Consider the following 16,381-nt stretch of genomic DNA (forward strand, 5'->3'; position numbering starts at 1 on the left):
AGTTAAAACATATCAAAGATGTTGAAAATCTACTTTGAAAATGGGAAAACTGAGGAGGAAACCTACTAAGTCTGTTTAGCTAGGATATAACCCAAGTGCTCCTTGTGATTTATAGTCTTATAATGGCAATGCAGATACCTGTTACCTCTTGGCCTCTGGGCTCACTCTGAGTTTGGTCACTGGAACATTTCTCATTATCCAGTTGCTCTTGTACTACACATTCTTTGCACTGGAGTGTTTTTTTCAAAGACTTCAAGATATTGTCCTTTCCTTATCATGTGTAATAAAATTAGTGTGTGATTCTGGCTTCTCTATTAATTTGTAAGATCCTTGGGAGCAGAGACAATGTCTTTTCATTGAATAAATAGATGAATAAACTGATTGTCAAATATTTATGATTTTTCCATAAGGCTTACCAAAGTGTTCATCACACAGATTATGATATTTAACTGTTTGCTAAATGGTTACATTGTAGGTGTTTGGGGGTGGTGCTGGGGTTCAGGAGGATGAGCACCTCTGAGTTACAGATTGTTCCTTTCTTAGGCATAAGTCTCCAGGGCCAGCTGTCAATTAGTTTCAGTTATCAACCAGAATTTTCCAAATGAAATTGGGAAATTACTGTGGATTACTGTGGATTTAGTAAAACCAGGTATAGACTTATCTGATCCCCAGAGTCAAAAGTGATAGGTAAGGAAGATCATTACACAAAATAATTTACTAATAATTCTGGATTCTCTCCCCTTTCCTGCTGAAGAATCCATGAGAGAAGTAAATCAGTCATCAACCCTGGAATTCATCCTCCTGGGAGTTAATGGTCAACAGGAACAAGATTTCTTCTTCATTTTCTTCTTATTTGTTTACCCCATCACATTGATTGGAAATGTGCTCATCATCTTGGCAATTCACTCTGACATTCACCTTCACAACCCCATGTATTTTTTCCTTGCCAACCTCTCTTTGGTTGACATATTTTTCTCATCTGTAAGCATCCCTAAGATGATAGCCAGCCATATCTTGGGCAGCAAAATCATCTCCTTTGGAGGATGCCTAACACAGATGTATTTCATGCTCGCCATGGCTAACACAGACAGCTACATCTTGGCTGTGATGGCATATGATCGAGCTGTGGCCATCAGCCGCCCACTTCACTACACAACAATTGTGAGTCCGAAGTCTTGTGTGCTGCTAGTTGTTGGGTCTTGGATGGTTGGAAACGCCAATTCCCTCCCCCACACTCTGCTCACAGCTAGTCTGTCCTTCTGTGGCAACCACGAAGTGGCCAACTTCTTCTGTGACATTGCCTCTTTGCTCAAGCTGTCCTGTTCTGACATCCACTTTAACGTGAAGATGATGTACCTGGGGGTTGGTGTTTTCTCTGTGCCACTGTTGTGCATTGTTATCTCTTATATTTGGGTTTTTTCCACAGTCTTACGGGTTCCATCCACCAAGGGTGTGCTCAAAGCCTTCTCCACCTGTGGTTCTCACCTCACAGTTGTTTCTTTGTATTATGGGACAGTCATGGGCATGTATTTACGTCCTCTGACTAGGTACAGTCTAAAGGATGCAGTGATAACTGTGATGTACATCGCAATGACCCCAATGTTAAATCCTTTCATCTATAGTCTGAGAAATCGGGACATGAAGGCTGCCCTGCGGAAACTCTTCAGCAAGAGGATCTCCTCATGATCCATGTGAGGGCATGCTTCGGAGACCGCAAGATGCACTTGAAAGTCCACCCTCAATGTAATTCCCCTCCAGGAAGCTACCTTTGATCTTTCCAGCCAGAAAAGTCTTCTCAGAAATCTTGTAACAAATTGATGAGATATTTCGTTGAGATTATCGCTTTTAACACATTTTTGCTCCTTTTGGCAGAGTGGCAGCATAAGAATATTGGGTACATGTGCCAGCTATTCTACTGACTAACAGAATAAAGTTGGGAAAGTCTGAAGCTCATGTACATACTAGAATAATAATACCTGCCCTGTCTCTATCCTTGGGTTTGAGGATCACAATAGCTCATGCTTTAAATGCTATAAATCACTATACAAAGGTCAATTTTTGTTGGACTACTATGTTTAATCACCCCTACTTTGTGTCAAATTACTAAGGTAAGAGCTGTCTTAACATACCACACTGTATATCTCACAGTCTTGGTCATATAAGATGCATACAATAATTATTGGTAGAAGTGGAATAAACGTATGAAAATATTCATATTTTAAATGGAATCTGTTAGTGATTAGGCATAATCAGACAGGACATCATTTTCCCATACATTATTAGAGAGCTGGTATATCTTCTCGGATCAGTTAGAATCCATTTTGTAAACAGAAATCATACCCAGTATTTTTAAACAAAAAGATTTAACACAGAGAATTAGATACTTAGTTGTATTCTGAAAGAGACTACAGGTGAGAAACTTCTACTGTAACTCAAAAGTTATTAACTGTAGAAATAAGTTACTTCTACTAGGACTAGGGGAACAAAAAGGGAAAAGTGGTGTTATCAGAACCTAGGAGTTCAGAGGAGGGATGACCACATATCTGATCCTCAAATCTCCGAGGGGAGCTGCTAAACAGCTGCCATTGGGTCATTATTTAATGAGGTGACCCAAACTTTTATTTTTGAGGAATCTGAAACCGCCATAGTACTACTTTTTTATTTTTGTTACTGTTTTGTTAATCTTTGCTATTGGGCATGGGAATAAAGAAGCTCCCCAGACATAGCTGTGATCCTTGCCCCTCATTGTGTAGCAGCAACACAATGTCCTGGGTAATTGGGATCAGTCACACAAACCAGTGGAGAAATACCTTCTTTTCCCCCTGAATAATCCACAGAGAAATGCTATAATTTGGTTGATCTTAGCAGCATAGTTTTAAGTTTAAAAAAATGTATATCCCAAAGATTATTACTAGTAAACTTTTATAAAGTTATAAACACCTAACACTGTTTTTTACAAAAATACTTACTGGGATAGATACCATAAAAGTGCATTAAAAATAAAAGCGAGGGGAAGATGAATATAGGTTCAAGATGAGAGGATTTTCATAAGAGCAGACACAAGGGAATGAAAATGGGGTTACAATTAGTTGATATAGACTATTACTAAAATTCTAATTTTCAGGTTGGATGGTGGATCAATGGGTGTTAACAATGTATCCTTATGAACAGATCAACAGATTGATGATTGATGATAGATAGATATACACAGGAAATAAATAAAAGCTCTACATGAAACAGTGATGAGAATTAGTCTTGAGCCAAGGATTAGATAACTAGAAAATGGTAAGGGAAGAGCGTGTAGTAATGAGTCCAAGAGTTTAATTAGGCATTTCATAGAGCAATCTGGAGAAGAGAAAGTGACAATACAGACAAACAATATAGATGAAAAGGTGATGTGGAAATAGAAACAATATAATATAATAATATGGTAGTAGTAATTAAAAAAATAAATATATCTTCAGAGTTAGGGATGATGCACTAAAGTGAAAAGGATACATCTAATAAAGTATTGACTATGACAGTAATTTTTTAATTAGTTCTGTTTGGAGCATATTATCAAGGTTTCCTATGGGACACTCTCATGTAGGTATTTGATAAATTGTAGGATTAAGATATGAGGCCAGGTGTGGTGGCTCACGCCTGTAATCCTAGCACTTAGGGAGACCAAGGCGAGAGGATTGCTAGAGGTCAGGAGTTCAAGATCAGCCACACATATACAGTCAATTGATGTTCATCAAGGAAGCCAAGAATATAAAATGGGAAAAGAACAGTCTCTTCAACAAATGGTGTTATTGAAACTGGAATCCACATGCAAGTGAATGAAATTGGACCCTTACCTTATACCACACATAAAAATTAATTCAAACTAGATCAAGACTTACAAGTAAGACTTGAAACTGTAAAACTCCCAGAATAAATCACAGGAGAAAAGCTTCATAACATTGGACTTGGCAATGATTTTGTGGATATGGCACCAAAATCACAGGCAGCAACACCAAAAATAGACAAAAATAGACTATATCACACTAAAAAGTTCTGCATGACAAAGGGAACAATCAACAGAGTTGGGAGAAACCTACAGCATGAGAGAAAATATTTGCAAACCATATGTTAGACAAGAGGTTAATTTCAAAATACATAAGGACCTCCTACCACTCAATAGCAAAAAAAAATTATAACTCGATTTAAAATGAGCTAATGAATCAAACAGACATGTCTCCAAAGAAGACATGCAAATGGCCAACAGATACATAAAACAATGCTCAACATTACTAGTTATCAGGAAAATGAAAATCAAAACCACAATGAGAATTCATCTCACATCTGTTAAGATGCAGAGAATATAAATGTTGGTGAGGCTGTGGAGTTATTGAACCCTTATGCCCTGGTTTTTGGGAATATAAACTAGTGCAGCCATTAAGGAAAACAGTATGGAAGTTCCTGAAAAATTAAAAATAGCATTATTCACAATCACCATGAAATAGAAACAACCTAATTGTCCATCGATGGATGAATGGATAAAGAAAATGCTATGTACAATCACTTTCATGCTTTTATTCTAATAGTGACTATCTAACTAGTAGAATTAAGGTACTGAAACATTTGTTTCTCTATTTATAAAGTCAAGAACAAAAGAATAACTTAAGTCCCTTTTACAGAACACAAGAGTTAGAATGTGTTTTGCTCCCTGCATTCCCTTATAACATAGTCTTCAAAATCATGGTCTCTGTTAAATTATTCAGAAATATAAAATATAGATCAGTCACAATACTTAACTTTATGGCAATAAAATGTTATCTTTAAAGACACATTTTTGGTACTTTCATTCATTTTATAAACATACTTACAACAGAAATAAGTTGTGAAATTTTCCTCTTAAAACTCTGATCAGTGTTTTCTGGCACTGATATTTTGTTGGGAGACGTCTGAAGCCAATTCAAATTTATATTTCTTTTTAGGCCATCTGTTATTCTGGCAGTAATATTCTCATTCTTAAAAAATGTTATTCCTATCAATAAAGTACCAAAATATCACTAAGGTACATCAGAGTTATTTTCATTAATATTATCTAAGGATTTCAGTGTGTGCTCAGGTTTTTGATTCTCTATAAAATTTCCTTTTATTGTAACCTTCATTGTCCCTTTTGTTTTATTTGTTCTGATTTCTTTCTGTGATAAAACTATTATTCTTAAGTTAAAGCACCACATGTCTCCAACACCCAACATCTCTCTTCTCCTTTGTTGTTTTAAACTTTTTCATCTTCCTCCTGAAAGACTTCTAAATTCTGTCCTACATATTTCTACTTTATTTTCCAAAATATCAATTCTGCCCAAAATAACCATTTAAATAATTTTATCCTCCTTATTCATTTCTGTTGTTTCCAGGTCAATTTCATTTTCACCTAATTTTTTTTCTTTTCCTATTGTCTCTGATTTTTAATGTCTTAGGAACATGAAGAAGATAATTTCTAAAATTATTTTCTGTTTCATTTCTTCAATTACTTTCCAGTTAGGTTTTTCTCCCAAGTGCTTAAGCTATTGCTCCATTTCTCTTACTCTGTGAATTTATTTCATAAATCATTTCTTTTAAAAAATGTCTTTTAAAATGAAGAGATTTAACCCTAAAGCCTGGAATTTAGAGATAGACAATTAAATTTACCCTGTCACACCATTCAGAGATATTTTTCCTCTCTTGAGTTGGGTCATGAAAGGTCAGAAATTCTTTTAAGGTAATGAAAGTTTTATTAGTTACTGTCTACAGAAAATATTTGCACTGTGTGAAATGTTAAAGCATCATTTTCTTCATAGTTCTCTTCTATGTCATTGCACAATTCTTGGCCCCTGATAGATCCCTAGTAAATAAACATGGAATTAGTCAGAGACTCTGAGAAGGCCACCAAGAGAAAAATGTGATTACAAGGAAGAAAATATTTATCTGGAATGTCATCTTATCTGTGCCCAAGAGCCCATCTCCAGGAAACTGGAACATAATCTGAACACAGGGCAAGTAACAACAGAGCAAAGAGGATGATGCAACCAGAAACATGTCTGGAGGAAAATGCAACTCAACAAATGTTTCAGCCTCTACCACGTGCATAATCTGGTAGAAGACATCACAGAGTTTTGCAACAATTCCATGGCTACTAGTAAAATGGGTAGTATTATAGACAGTAAAGGCAGTAGTATAGAAGTAGCAAAACATAGAGGTAGTGAAATAACTACGTGCCAGGCTTTATTGTAAGAACTTTCAGGTATTAATTAATTTGATCCTCATTAACAGCATCATGAGAATGTTGCTGCTGCTGGTGATGCTGTTGTTATTCCATTTCAGATATGAGTAAATACATTAAATATATAACTGTTTGAGGTCAGTTACAGCCAGTACATGGCAGAGCCAGAATTCAAACCCAGCCAGAATGGATAATCTTCACATTGTCCTCTACAGAAAGGTAGTGAACTCCCTGCCACAGGGGGTGCTAAATCATAGGGTAATGACCATTAACCAGGGCTACTATAAAGGAGACATACACATGAAGTGGACTAGATAACATCTAGGCCCTTTCCAGCTATACAAATCAGAAAAATTAGGAGACCTACCATCTACATGCTAGCTTAATGAAAGTGTAACTTCCACCCTAATCTTCCTTAAGATAAATCCTAGAGAAAATGAAATATAATTCTTCTTTGCACACTCAACACCAAAAAGGCGTCAGTGTAGACTGGAAAAAAAGACTAAGAGTTTTATTGCACCATAATCCTTGGAGCTCCCAAGAGGTGGTTCCAAGTTTGTGCTGAACAGCAAAAGAGAGGAGATCACATTCCAACAAAGAAGCTGGAGTAGCTCACCCCAGAGCTTGAACCCAGGAGTCACGCTCTCCAGAAAGCCTCTCGTCCATCCTCCTTCTGGAAATGATTACGCTTGAGAGCCACTGTGTCCCCTCAGGACACAGTTGAAGGAATATGTAAATAAGTCTCAGCAATTACTGTGACTTTGGCTTGAATGAAGTCCTGGAGGAGTTATGTTTCCAGAGACATTATAACCTGGTGACTAATTTTCAGTTTTCTCTGTGCTATGACCTGCCCCGCCTCCTTGAGGAGGAAACTAGACTCCTCATCCTCAGATGCCATCTAGGACAGCTCTTTTTGTCCCTTTTGCTCCCCAGCTGGGAAACTGGGGCTGCCCCTTCCAAACCATCCCAATCCTGTCTCTTCTACCTCTGGAACAGAAGGACAGGGACCTGCTCCCCTGGCCTACTACTGCTTCTCCAGCATGCCTGCCCCCCAAAAGGATGTTAGCAGCCACTACACCAGCTATCTGTAAACTTTCCTTTTGTGGAAGAGGAGTGACCGCCAAGGGCCAGGACCCTTTTAACAGCATCTGAGCTAATTCCACAGGTAGGGGAGACATTAGACATTAAAAAAGAGTCTATGACAGTGACATCAAGGGATAGATAGCCAGCAACTTTACTGCATGCATTATCTCCTCTGACCCTCACAAAACCCCCACAAGGTAAGTAGAATTATCATGTCATTTTATCAAATGAAAAAAAGATGGTGAATTGAATTGCCAAAAGTCACACAGAGAGGTAATGGCAAAACTAGGACTCAACTCTTGGCCTGAATCCAGGACCCAAGTTCTGAAGATCAGATGGACAAGAGAGAGCAAGAGAAAGAGAGAAAGGACCATCCCTTTCTGGTAATGCTTCTCCTTAGGCTCTTGTCTATAAAAAACAAGATCGGGAAGGAATAATCCTGAGTTGGTTTTCTCAGTCTTAAGCTCTTTCTACCCTCTGTAGTAATATGGTGTACTTGGCTGGGAGGTGGGGTATGAGCACCTGCACAAGTGTATTGTCTTAGAAGACCTACAAAACCACTTTCCATTTTTACATTCAATGGCACATGCTTATGGGTCCCTTCAGAAACTTATGGTAATTTCATTGCCAAAGCACTGATGAGCCAAACTATCAGGGAAGCCTCAAAGCACTCAGAATGTGTATATTGGCTTTCTATGCTGCTGCCAAATGACAAGGGGAAGCATTTGGCCTCTTTTGTCCCAGCAAAACTGTCCTCAGCACCATCACACTCATGTGACTGACATCTCAGAGGACAACACTTTCCAAAAAAGTGGATATTAGTGGCACAGCAATGTTTGAGACTCTGACTTCATTCGAGTGAACTCAGGTTCTAACTATGTCTCTAGTATTCACATTGATGCACCTCCGAGCTTCTTTCCCTGGTGGTATAAGGATCTTTTTACCTCTTTCTCCAGGGTTTCCCAAGAAATTATCTCTCCCTGTGACAACCCTCTAATATCCAGCACTGTGGATCTCTGTCCTCAAGTCCCTGCACTCAGAAACCTCTCTCCTCTTGTTCCCTGTTTCTTTAGTTTCTGCGTTGATTAGAGTAGCCATTTCTCCTTTTCTGGTGCAACTTTATCTTACATTCTTGAACTCTTTCATTTTTTCCACCTTGGGGCTGTCCTTGCACCAGCTTGTCATTCAAAATGTTGTCACATTACCAGAGACTGGGAAGGGAAGGGGACAGAAGAGGATGGGGAGAGATTGCTCAACAAAGTTACAGTCACATATGAGGAATAAATTCCAGTGTTCTAGTGCATAGCAGAGTGACTATGATTAAAAATAAAATATTGTATATTACAAAATAGCTAGAAGAGAGGCTTGTGATGGTTCTCACCACAAAGAAATGATAAATGCACGAGGTGTTGGATACACTAACTACTCTGATTGGATCATTATGCAACATAGATATGTATCAAAATGTTAAATTTTACTCTATAAATATATACAATAACAATGTGTCAATTTTTAAAAATGAATACATTTTAAAATTTTTTTTTAAAATTATTTTCTCTAAGCACATAAAGATATATTTCACTATCAAAAAACAAACCAAAATGTTGCCACATTAATTAGTCATTTAATGTACATGTTCAAATACCTGTGCTTAAATGAAACAACATGATATCTCTATCACCAGAAAGGGTTAGTGGAACTCACATTCACTCTACTCATTCTTACTACCTAATGAATAAAGCATAAAGTCATTGAATTAGATCAAAATACTCCATAATATAAAATGCAAAGTTCTTTTCCAGGCTGATATCTTCCTACTCTCTGGCCCATACTGTATCTTCTACTCCTGATAAAGATGTATATAACACATTTTTGCCTGAAGTTACCATCCACTGTTCTTTTTGCCCTTGAGGTTTTCTCCATGATAAAGGCACTTGCACTTCATCTATTAATTGATGGGTAGAGAGTGAGTGATTTCAAAGAAACAGACACAATGACATTTGTACACTATAAATATATTTTCAGTCCAGTGAACAGATGACGTCACTATAAACAAAAAGAAAAAGAATAGGAAGAAAGAACAAAGATAAAAAGAGTGGTTAGAAAGGGTTGTAAAATTGAAGAAGATTCACTGAATGGCTAAAGAGCCCACAGTATATTTGCCAGTTAATGGGAAAAAACTGGTGTTGAAGCAGATAATGGAGAGAGAAAATACGGCAGCTGGAGAAAGTGTTGGAGCAAATAGCTGAGGAAACAGAGAAAGGATGAGAACATACTGGACGCAAGAACCCTTTTCTTCTGAGTCTTGGGGAAAAAAGAATAGAATGAAGGTAGTAGGTATGTGGAAATGATAAACAATGGAAAATATTGAGGAACTATTCCCCTCTTGGTGAAAATTTTTCAATGAAGAGGGAGGTAATACCCAGGTCTCTGGGAAAGTAGTCACGTAGGGTGTCACGGTGAGTTTGGAGAGAATGGCAAAGGTTTTGATGGACTGCCTGGATAATGGGGGGAAGGATGATTGCTGAAGAGTGTAAGGATCCAAATGAAATTGCGCATCATCAATTCTAGTCCCAACTTTGTGTGATTCCTCCACTATCCCTTGGCTACCTGGGAAGAAGAAAGTAAGAGTATAGACAGATTCTCTGAGGATTGAAGTTTTTTAGAAGTGAATATGATCATCCCATTTTTTGAAAGGGAGAGATGAAAGTGCCCTAACTCGCTGGCTGCTGAGATGCAATACAGAGGTTAAGAGGCTGGAGATCACCACTGGCACAAAGAGCAGGTGCACAAAAAGTGAATAAGCTGGAGAAGACACCATCATTGGACCATTAAATAACATTACCAAAAATTTGTTAAAATCTGTCCCTACTTGATCCACCTTCTATGTTGCTTCCTCTAACCTGAATTTTTCTACATTGAATCCATCTATCCAAGCGTGATATACGACCCCTGAGTCCCTCTTCCCAACATAAACACGGCTCCATTTATTCTCAACCCTTCACAAGGAACCCTCTCTCCTACCTTCAGTGAAACACGGATTTGAGCCCTCAGCTCCATGGCCACACTCTGGACCAAATCATCACCAAACATCTGAAATCTTTGTTTTAAATTAAATGCGTTTATTATAATATTGTTAAAACATCAGAACAACATGGAGAATGATGTAACAAAAACTCACCATCTAAATTTAACAAATGGAACATTAGGTCATATGTGCTCCCAATTTTTTTTAAATAAGTGCTACAGATACACTTGAAACTCTTTGTTCCCATCCAAAATCTTATTTTCTTGCCTTTCACTCAAGAGACAACCACTTTCCAATTTTTGGCAGTGTTCTTCCATTCAGGATTTATATTTTTACTACATATGAGTGTATTACTTTATGTGTTAAAATTTACATATATTTTGTGACAGGCAACTTGCTTTTTATTTATCATCACTTTATTTTTTCTAATGTATCCATGTGAATTTATTCATTTTAACTGTTGTACAGAATTCATTAATAAGAAAATAGCACAATTTATTTATCCATTCTTCTATGAGTAGACTGTTTCTAAGTTTCCTATATAATAATTGGACAGCCTTGTGTGGTTTTTTGTTTTGTGGGTTTTTTGTGTGTTTTTTTGGTTTGTTTTTTGGTTTTTTTTTTTTTAGATAGGGTCTCACTATATTGCCAAGGCTGGTCTTGAACTCCTGGACTCAAGGGATCCTCTCACCTTGTTCCCCAGAGTAGCTGGGATTATCTCGTGCATATCTTCTTGAGCCCATGTGTTAAAGTTTCTCTAGGGGCTAATCAGAAAACATAATTGTTGAGTCAGGGTGTGTGAATTTTAGCTTTTCTAGATATGGGCTAATTGTTTTCCAAATGTAATACGGTACTAATTTCTCCATGTATTTCCAACACTTGAAATTCTCAGAATTTTATGTTTTACACACTCCAATGTGAAAGATGTAAAATTTAATTATATTTCCAATTTAGTTAAAGATCTTTTCTTTTACTTATTGTCCATACCAGTTTCCTATGACTTGCCAATTCAAGCTTCTTGAGCATTATTTCCAGCTGTATTTTTGGACCTTTTCTTATGAGTGTGTAGGATTCCTCTGTATTCTGACTACTGATGCTTAATTGAATAAGTATAGTAGATAACGCTTTCTAGTGCATGACTTGACTTTCTCCTTTCTTTATGATGTCATTTTCATACTGGGGTTTTAAAGTAGTCAAAGTTTAAAATATTTTTCTAGTGTTTTGGTGTGCATTTTGTGCCTAATTGAAGAAATCGATTCCTACCCTGATATCATACACGTATTTTCCTTTATTATCCTCTAATTTTTTTGAAGTTTTGCTTTTCACAATTAATCATTTAAGAATTATTTCTCTGTATTATTTCTCACATATAGATAAGGAATTGTCCCAGAACTCTGCTAAATAATCAATCACTTCTCTGCCTATTTAAAAACCAACTCGTGTGGTATACCACCTAAGAAATGCACAATCTGTGTCCAGGCTCTGTAGTCTGTTATATTGGTCTATTGTCTGTCTCTAAGCCAGCACTACTTCAATGTTTGCATTATCACAGTAAATCATTTTTACACCTGATGGGACAATTTCTTCTTTCTTATTTTTTCCCCTCAAATTGTCTTAGCTCTTCTTAATTTTTTATTCAATGTTTGCATTATCACAGTAAATCATTTTTACACCTGATGGGACAATTTCTTCTTTCTTATTTTTTTCCCCTCAAATTGTCTTAGCTCTTCTTAATTTTTTATTCTCCTATATGAATTTTTGGATGAGTTTGCTAAATTCCATGTTTAAAAGAAACCTGTGGTATTTGGATTGAGATTGCATTGAATTTAGAGATTAATTGGAAGAGAACAAACATGTTTGCAACATTGAGGTTTTCTATTAACCTGTCTCCCCATTTTTTAGATTTTTCCTGTCCTTCACTGAAGTCTATTAATTTTTGAAACAGTTTTGGGTCCCCTTTTGTTAGAATTATTTCTAGATTCCTTAAAATTTTCTATTGCTATTTTGAATGAGAAGTCTTTGTCAAAATATACTTTTTTTTTTGAGACAGGGTCTCTCTCTGTCACCTAGGCTAGAGTGCAGTGGCATCACCATAGCTCACTGCAACCTCAAACTCCTGGGCTCAAGTGATCCTCCTGCCTCAGCCTCCTGAGTAGCTGGGACTACAGGCACATGTCACCATGCCTGGCTAATTTTTCTATTTTTTGTAGAGACAGGGTCTTGCTGTTGCTCAAGCTGGTCTCGAACTCCTGGTCTCAAGTAATCCTCCCACCTCGGCCTCCCAAAGTGCTAAGATTACAGGCACGAGCCACTGTACCCAGCCTAAAATTGTATTTTCTAATTTAGTGTTAAGTATAAGAACAGTATTGGTTTTTCAAATATTGATTTACAACAAACAAACTTGCTGAAATCTGTTAATTTATCTAGAGATTCCCTGGAGTTTTCCTTGTAGACAATCATATTTTCTGTGAATTCTATCCTTTTGTTCTTTTCTTTCCAATTCTTATATGGCAAAATTCCTTCTAGTGCTCTTTTCACTAATAGAGCAACACTTCAAGTGTTTTATACAGAAACTCAGATTAATCTCCCTGCTTCATGGGGATCTGTGGCCATATCTCCTGTATCAAAGGGGCATAAACACCTTATATCCAGCCCTTACAGCCTACCTAATGTTTAATTTGAAATCACCTGTGGCTTACAATTCTTGCTTAATTTTCTTTTTGTTTCTCATACTAAGATATTTCTATTTCTTTCTTTCATGTATTGTTAGGCATTTTGTTGGGTTTTTCTTTTTTACTTTTATATTTATCCATAATGTCTATGTGTTTTAATAGGAATGGAACCTGTCAACATCAGTTTAGTCTACCATGAGGCCAAGAATTCCACCTTTGAAATCTTATACTCCCACACTATATGAGTTAACCACAGTCTCTGAGCCTCCAGATTTACTGAGCCCTTTGAAACCTGAGGTACGGTTCTGTGAACACGGGGAAGGGCATCTCAGGAGAGCAAATCAAACTTCTTTAGGTGCAGAGATAAGAAAGCCCATCACAGTTAGAGATGATAAGTAGACCCACCCATGCCTAGCAAATAATTCACGCAGGTACTGTAAGAGACACTGAGAATTAATGATTTAATTAATTATACATTTAATTAATTTTTGAGTAGATATCTCTTTAGAAAAATTAGCATATTATTTATGATAGCCTGGACTGTTACAAATTGATCACATTTATTTCTCTCTTACATAACAGTCCCAGTGGGTATTTTTGGTAGAGGATGTCTTGCCTGGATGTGGTGTACTAGGGACACAGACTCTTCCACCATGTGTCTCCACCATCCCATTCAGCTTCCTCTGAGTGTGCTAATTTGCATCCAGTTAGCAAAAGGGAAGAAGTGTGGAGGAGCTCAGAACTGGGACACATAAGTGGATTGGCTAGAACTCAGTCACATGACCACACCTCACTGCAAGGGAGTCTGGGAAATGTAGTCTAATTGAGCATCCAGGAAGAAAAGAACAACACAGATTTGGCTAACCAGCTGGTAGTCACTGCCATAATTCGTACGCTTTAGAGTGTAAGATGTATCAAAGAGGAGAGAACCTATAGTCAAGCAGTTAAGTTAGCATTACAGTATTTCAGGTAGAAAATGATGATGATCTAAGCTAAAGCATTGGGACATTAAGTAGAAAAGCTAAGTTATGTAATTGTTTCAGATGAAAAGTTAAACAGATTAGATGTGGAGGTGAGAGCTAAACTAGGTGATTGTGCTTGTGAGCATCCTACATGTGGGGAATGAAAGAAATAAACCTGGATCTGACTCAAGAAATATTGAGTAAAAACTCATGGGTGCATACAATGAAAAATACTCCACAATAATCTATTTGGAGGGCCTGAAAATAAACAAAATATGGTTTTCTTACCCCCAAAATTTTGCAATCATCTTACATTGGATATGCAGTGTATGCTGTTTGGTCAACATGTTGGCAGGATAACTGAGCATGGAAATATGGGGGAAAGAGATCAAGCCTACAGATGTAAATCTGCGACTTTACTAAGCAGTGGTTGAAGCCACTATGGAGCTACATGAGTCACCAAAGGAAATCAGAACAGAAAGAGAAGACTGAAAACAAAAGCATTGTGATTACATGTATTTGAGGGTTTGCTAAAGAGAGATAACCTATTAAATGAAGTGGTGAAAGTTTACTTTGGAAATAGGACACCTGGAAAGAAAATCCACCGGACTTGTTTTAGTAGAACCTAAATACAATGTCCATTGTGATGTACAATCTTCTCATGCCAGTATAGACACCTGTGACCTCCTGGGCTCTGGGAACAATCCAGGTTTTTTCAGTGAAACAATTTCTAATTTCTGGGCTGGTCCTTTGACTAACACTTTGCACTGGAGTATTTTGTCAAAGACTTAAAAATGCTATCCATTCTTTATTATATGTAATAAAATTAGTGTATGTTTCTGACTTCTCCATTAAACTGTAAGATCCTGGAGAACAGAGACTATGTCTTATTTGTTGAATGAATGGATGAATAAACTGTATTTGTCACATATTTAGTATTTCTCCATGAGGCCTAACAAAATGTTTAGACCATGGAAAATGAAATTAAATTATCTGTTAAATTACTAAATCAGAGGTGTCTGAGTAGTGCTTCTGGGATCAAGGAGGCTGAGCACCTTTGGATTCATAGATTACTCACTTCTTAGACTTGACTGTCCAGGGTTAATGATAATTAGTCCCCTGGAGCAACAGAAATTTTTCCTTAAAGTATTGAGTATCTCTGTATTTAATAAACCCAGGTATAGAGAAAGTTGATCAGTTGAGTCAGAAGTGAGGGATAAGGAGAATCACTACACATGATAACTGCACTAATAATTCTAAATTCCTCTCCCCTTTCATGCTGAAGGAGCCATGAGGGAAGAAAACCAGTCTTCTACCCTGGAATTCATCCTCCTGGGAGTTACAGGTCAGCAGGAACAGGAAGATTTCTTCTTTGTCTTCTTCCTCTTCATTTACCCCATCACATTGCTTGGAAATGTGCTCATCATCTTGGCCATTCACTCTGACATTCACCTTCACAACCCCATGTATTTTTTCCTTGCCAACCTCTCTTTGGTTGACATCTTCTTCTCATCTGTAACCATCCCTAAGATGCTGGCTAACCATCTCTTGGGCAGCAAATCCATATCCTTTGGGGGATGTCTAACACAGATGTATTTCATGATAGCTTTGGGAAACACAGACAGCTATATTTTGGCTGCAATGGCATATGATCATGCTGTGGCCATCAGCCGCCCACTTCACTACACAACAACTATGAGTCCACGGTCCTGTATCCTGCTAGTTGTTGGGTCTTGGATGGTTGGGAATGCCAATGCCCTCCCCCACACTCTGCTCACAGCTAGTCTGTCCTTCTGTGGCAACCACAACGTGGCCAACTTCTACTGTGATATTACCCCTTTGCTCAAGCTGTCCTGTTCTGACATCCACTTTAATGTGAAGATAATGTACCTGGGGGTTGGCATTTTCTCTGTGCCATTATTATGCATCATTATTTCTTATATTCAGGTCTTTTCCACAGTCTTGAGGGTCCCATCCACCAAGGGTGTGCTCAAAGCTTTCTCCACCTGTGGTTCTCACCTCACAGTTGTTTCTTTGTATTATGGGACAGTCATGGGCATGTATTTCCGCCCTCTGACCAGTTACAGACTAAAAGATGCAGTGATAACTGTGATGTACATGGCAGTGACCCCAATATTAAATCCTTTCATCTATAGTCTGAGAAATCGGGACATGAAGGCTGCCCTGCGGAAACTCTTCAGCAAGAGGATCTCCTCATGATAAATGTGAGGGCATGCACTGGATACTTTAGCCATCAATTAGGATGCACTTGGAAACCCAGCTCCAATATCATTCCCCTACTTAAATTTGCCTTTGATCTTTCCAGCCCGCAATTCTTTTCTCAGAAATCTTAATTGAAGTTGTCGCTTTCAACACATTTCTGCTCTTTGGCAGAGTGGCAGCA

The 16,381-nt window shown here is 37.6% G+C and overlaps 2 protein-coding genes across 2 annotated transcripts; both read left to right on the forward strand.

The window, feature by feature from the left end:
• Nucleotides 1-759: 759 nt before the first annotated feature.
• LOC123620661 (olfactory receptor 1A1-like) lies at nt 760-1,686 on the forward strand. The gene has a single exon (XM_045526101.1). The coding sequence runs from the start codon at nt 760-762 to the stop codon at nt 1,684-1,686; it is 927 nt and encodes a 308-aa protein (XP_045382057.1).
• Nucleotides 1,687-15,267: 13,581 nt separating this feature from the next.
• On the forward strand, nt 15,268-16,197 carry LOC123620662 (olfactory receptor 1A1). Its single transcript, XM_045526102.1, has one exon. The coding sequence runs from the start codon at nt 15,268-15,270 to the stop codon at nt 16,195-16,197; it is 930 nt and encodes a 309-aa protein (XP_045382058.1).
• Nucleotides 16,198-16,381: the final 184 nt, after the last annotated feature.

The sequence above is a fragment of the Lemur catta genome, chromosome 15 (genome assembly GCF_020740605.2).
Source record: "Lemur catta isolate mLemCat1 chromosome 15, mLemCat1.pri, whole genome shotgun sequence".
Lineage (NCBI taxonomy): Eukaryota > Metazoa > Chordata > Mammalia > Primates > Lemuridae > Lemur > Lemur catta.

What these genes read in the sequence shown, in the direction of transcription:
- LOC123620661 (XM_045526101.1), top strand. Translation starts at nt 760, where the DNA reads ATGAGAGAAGTAAATCAGTCATCAACCCTGGAATTCATCCTCCTGGGA.
- LOC123620662 (XM_045526102.1), top strand. Translation starts at nt 15,268, where the DNA reads ATGAGGGAAGAAAACCAGTCTTCTACCCTGGAATTCATCCTCCTGGGA.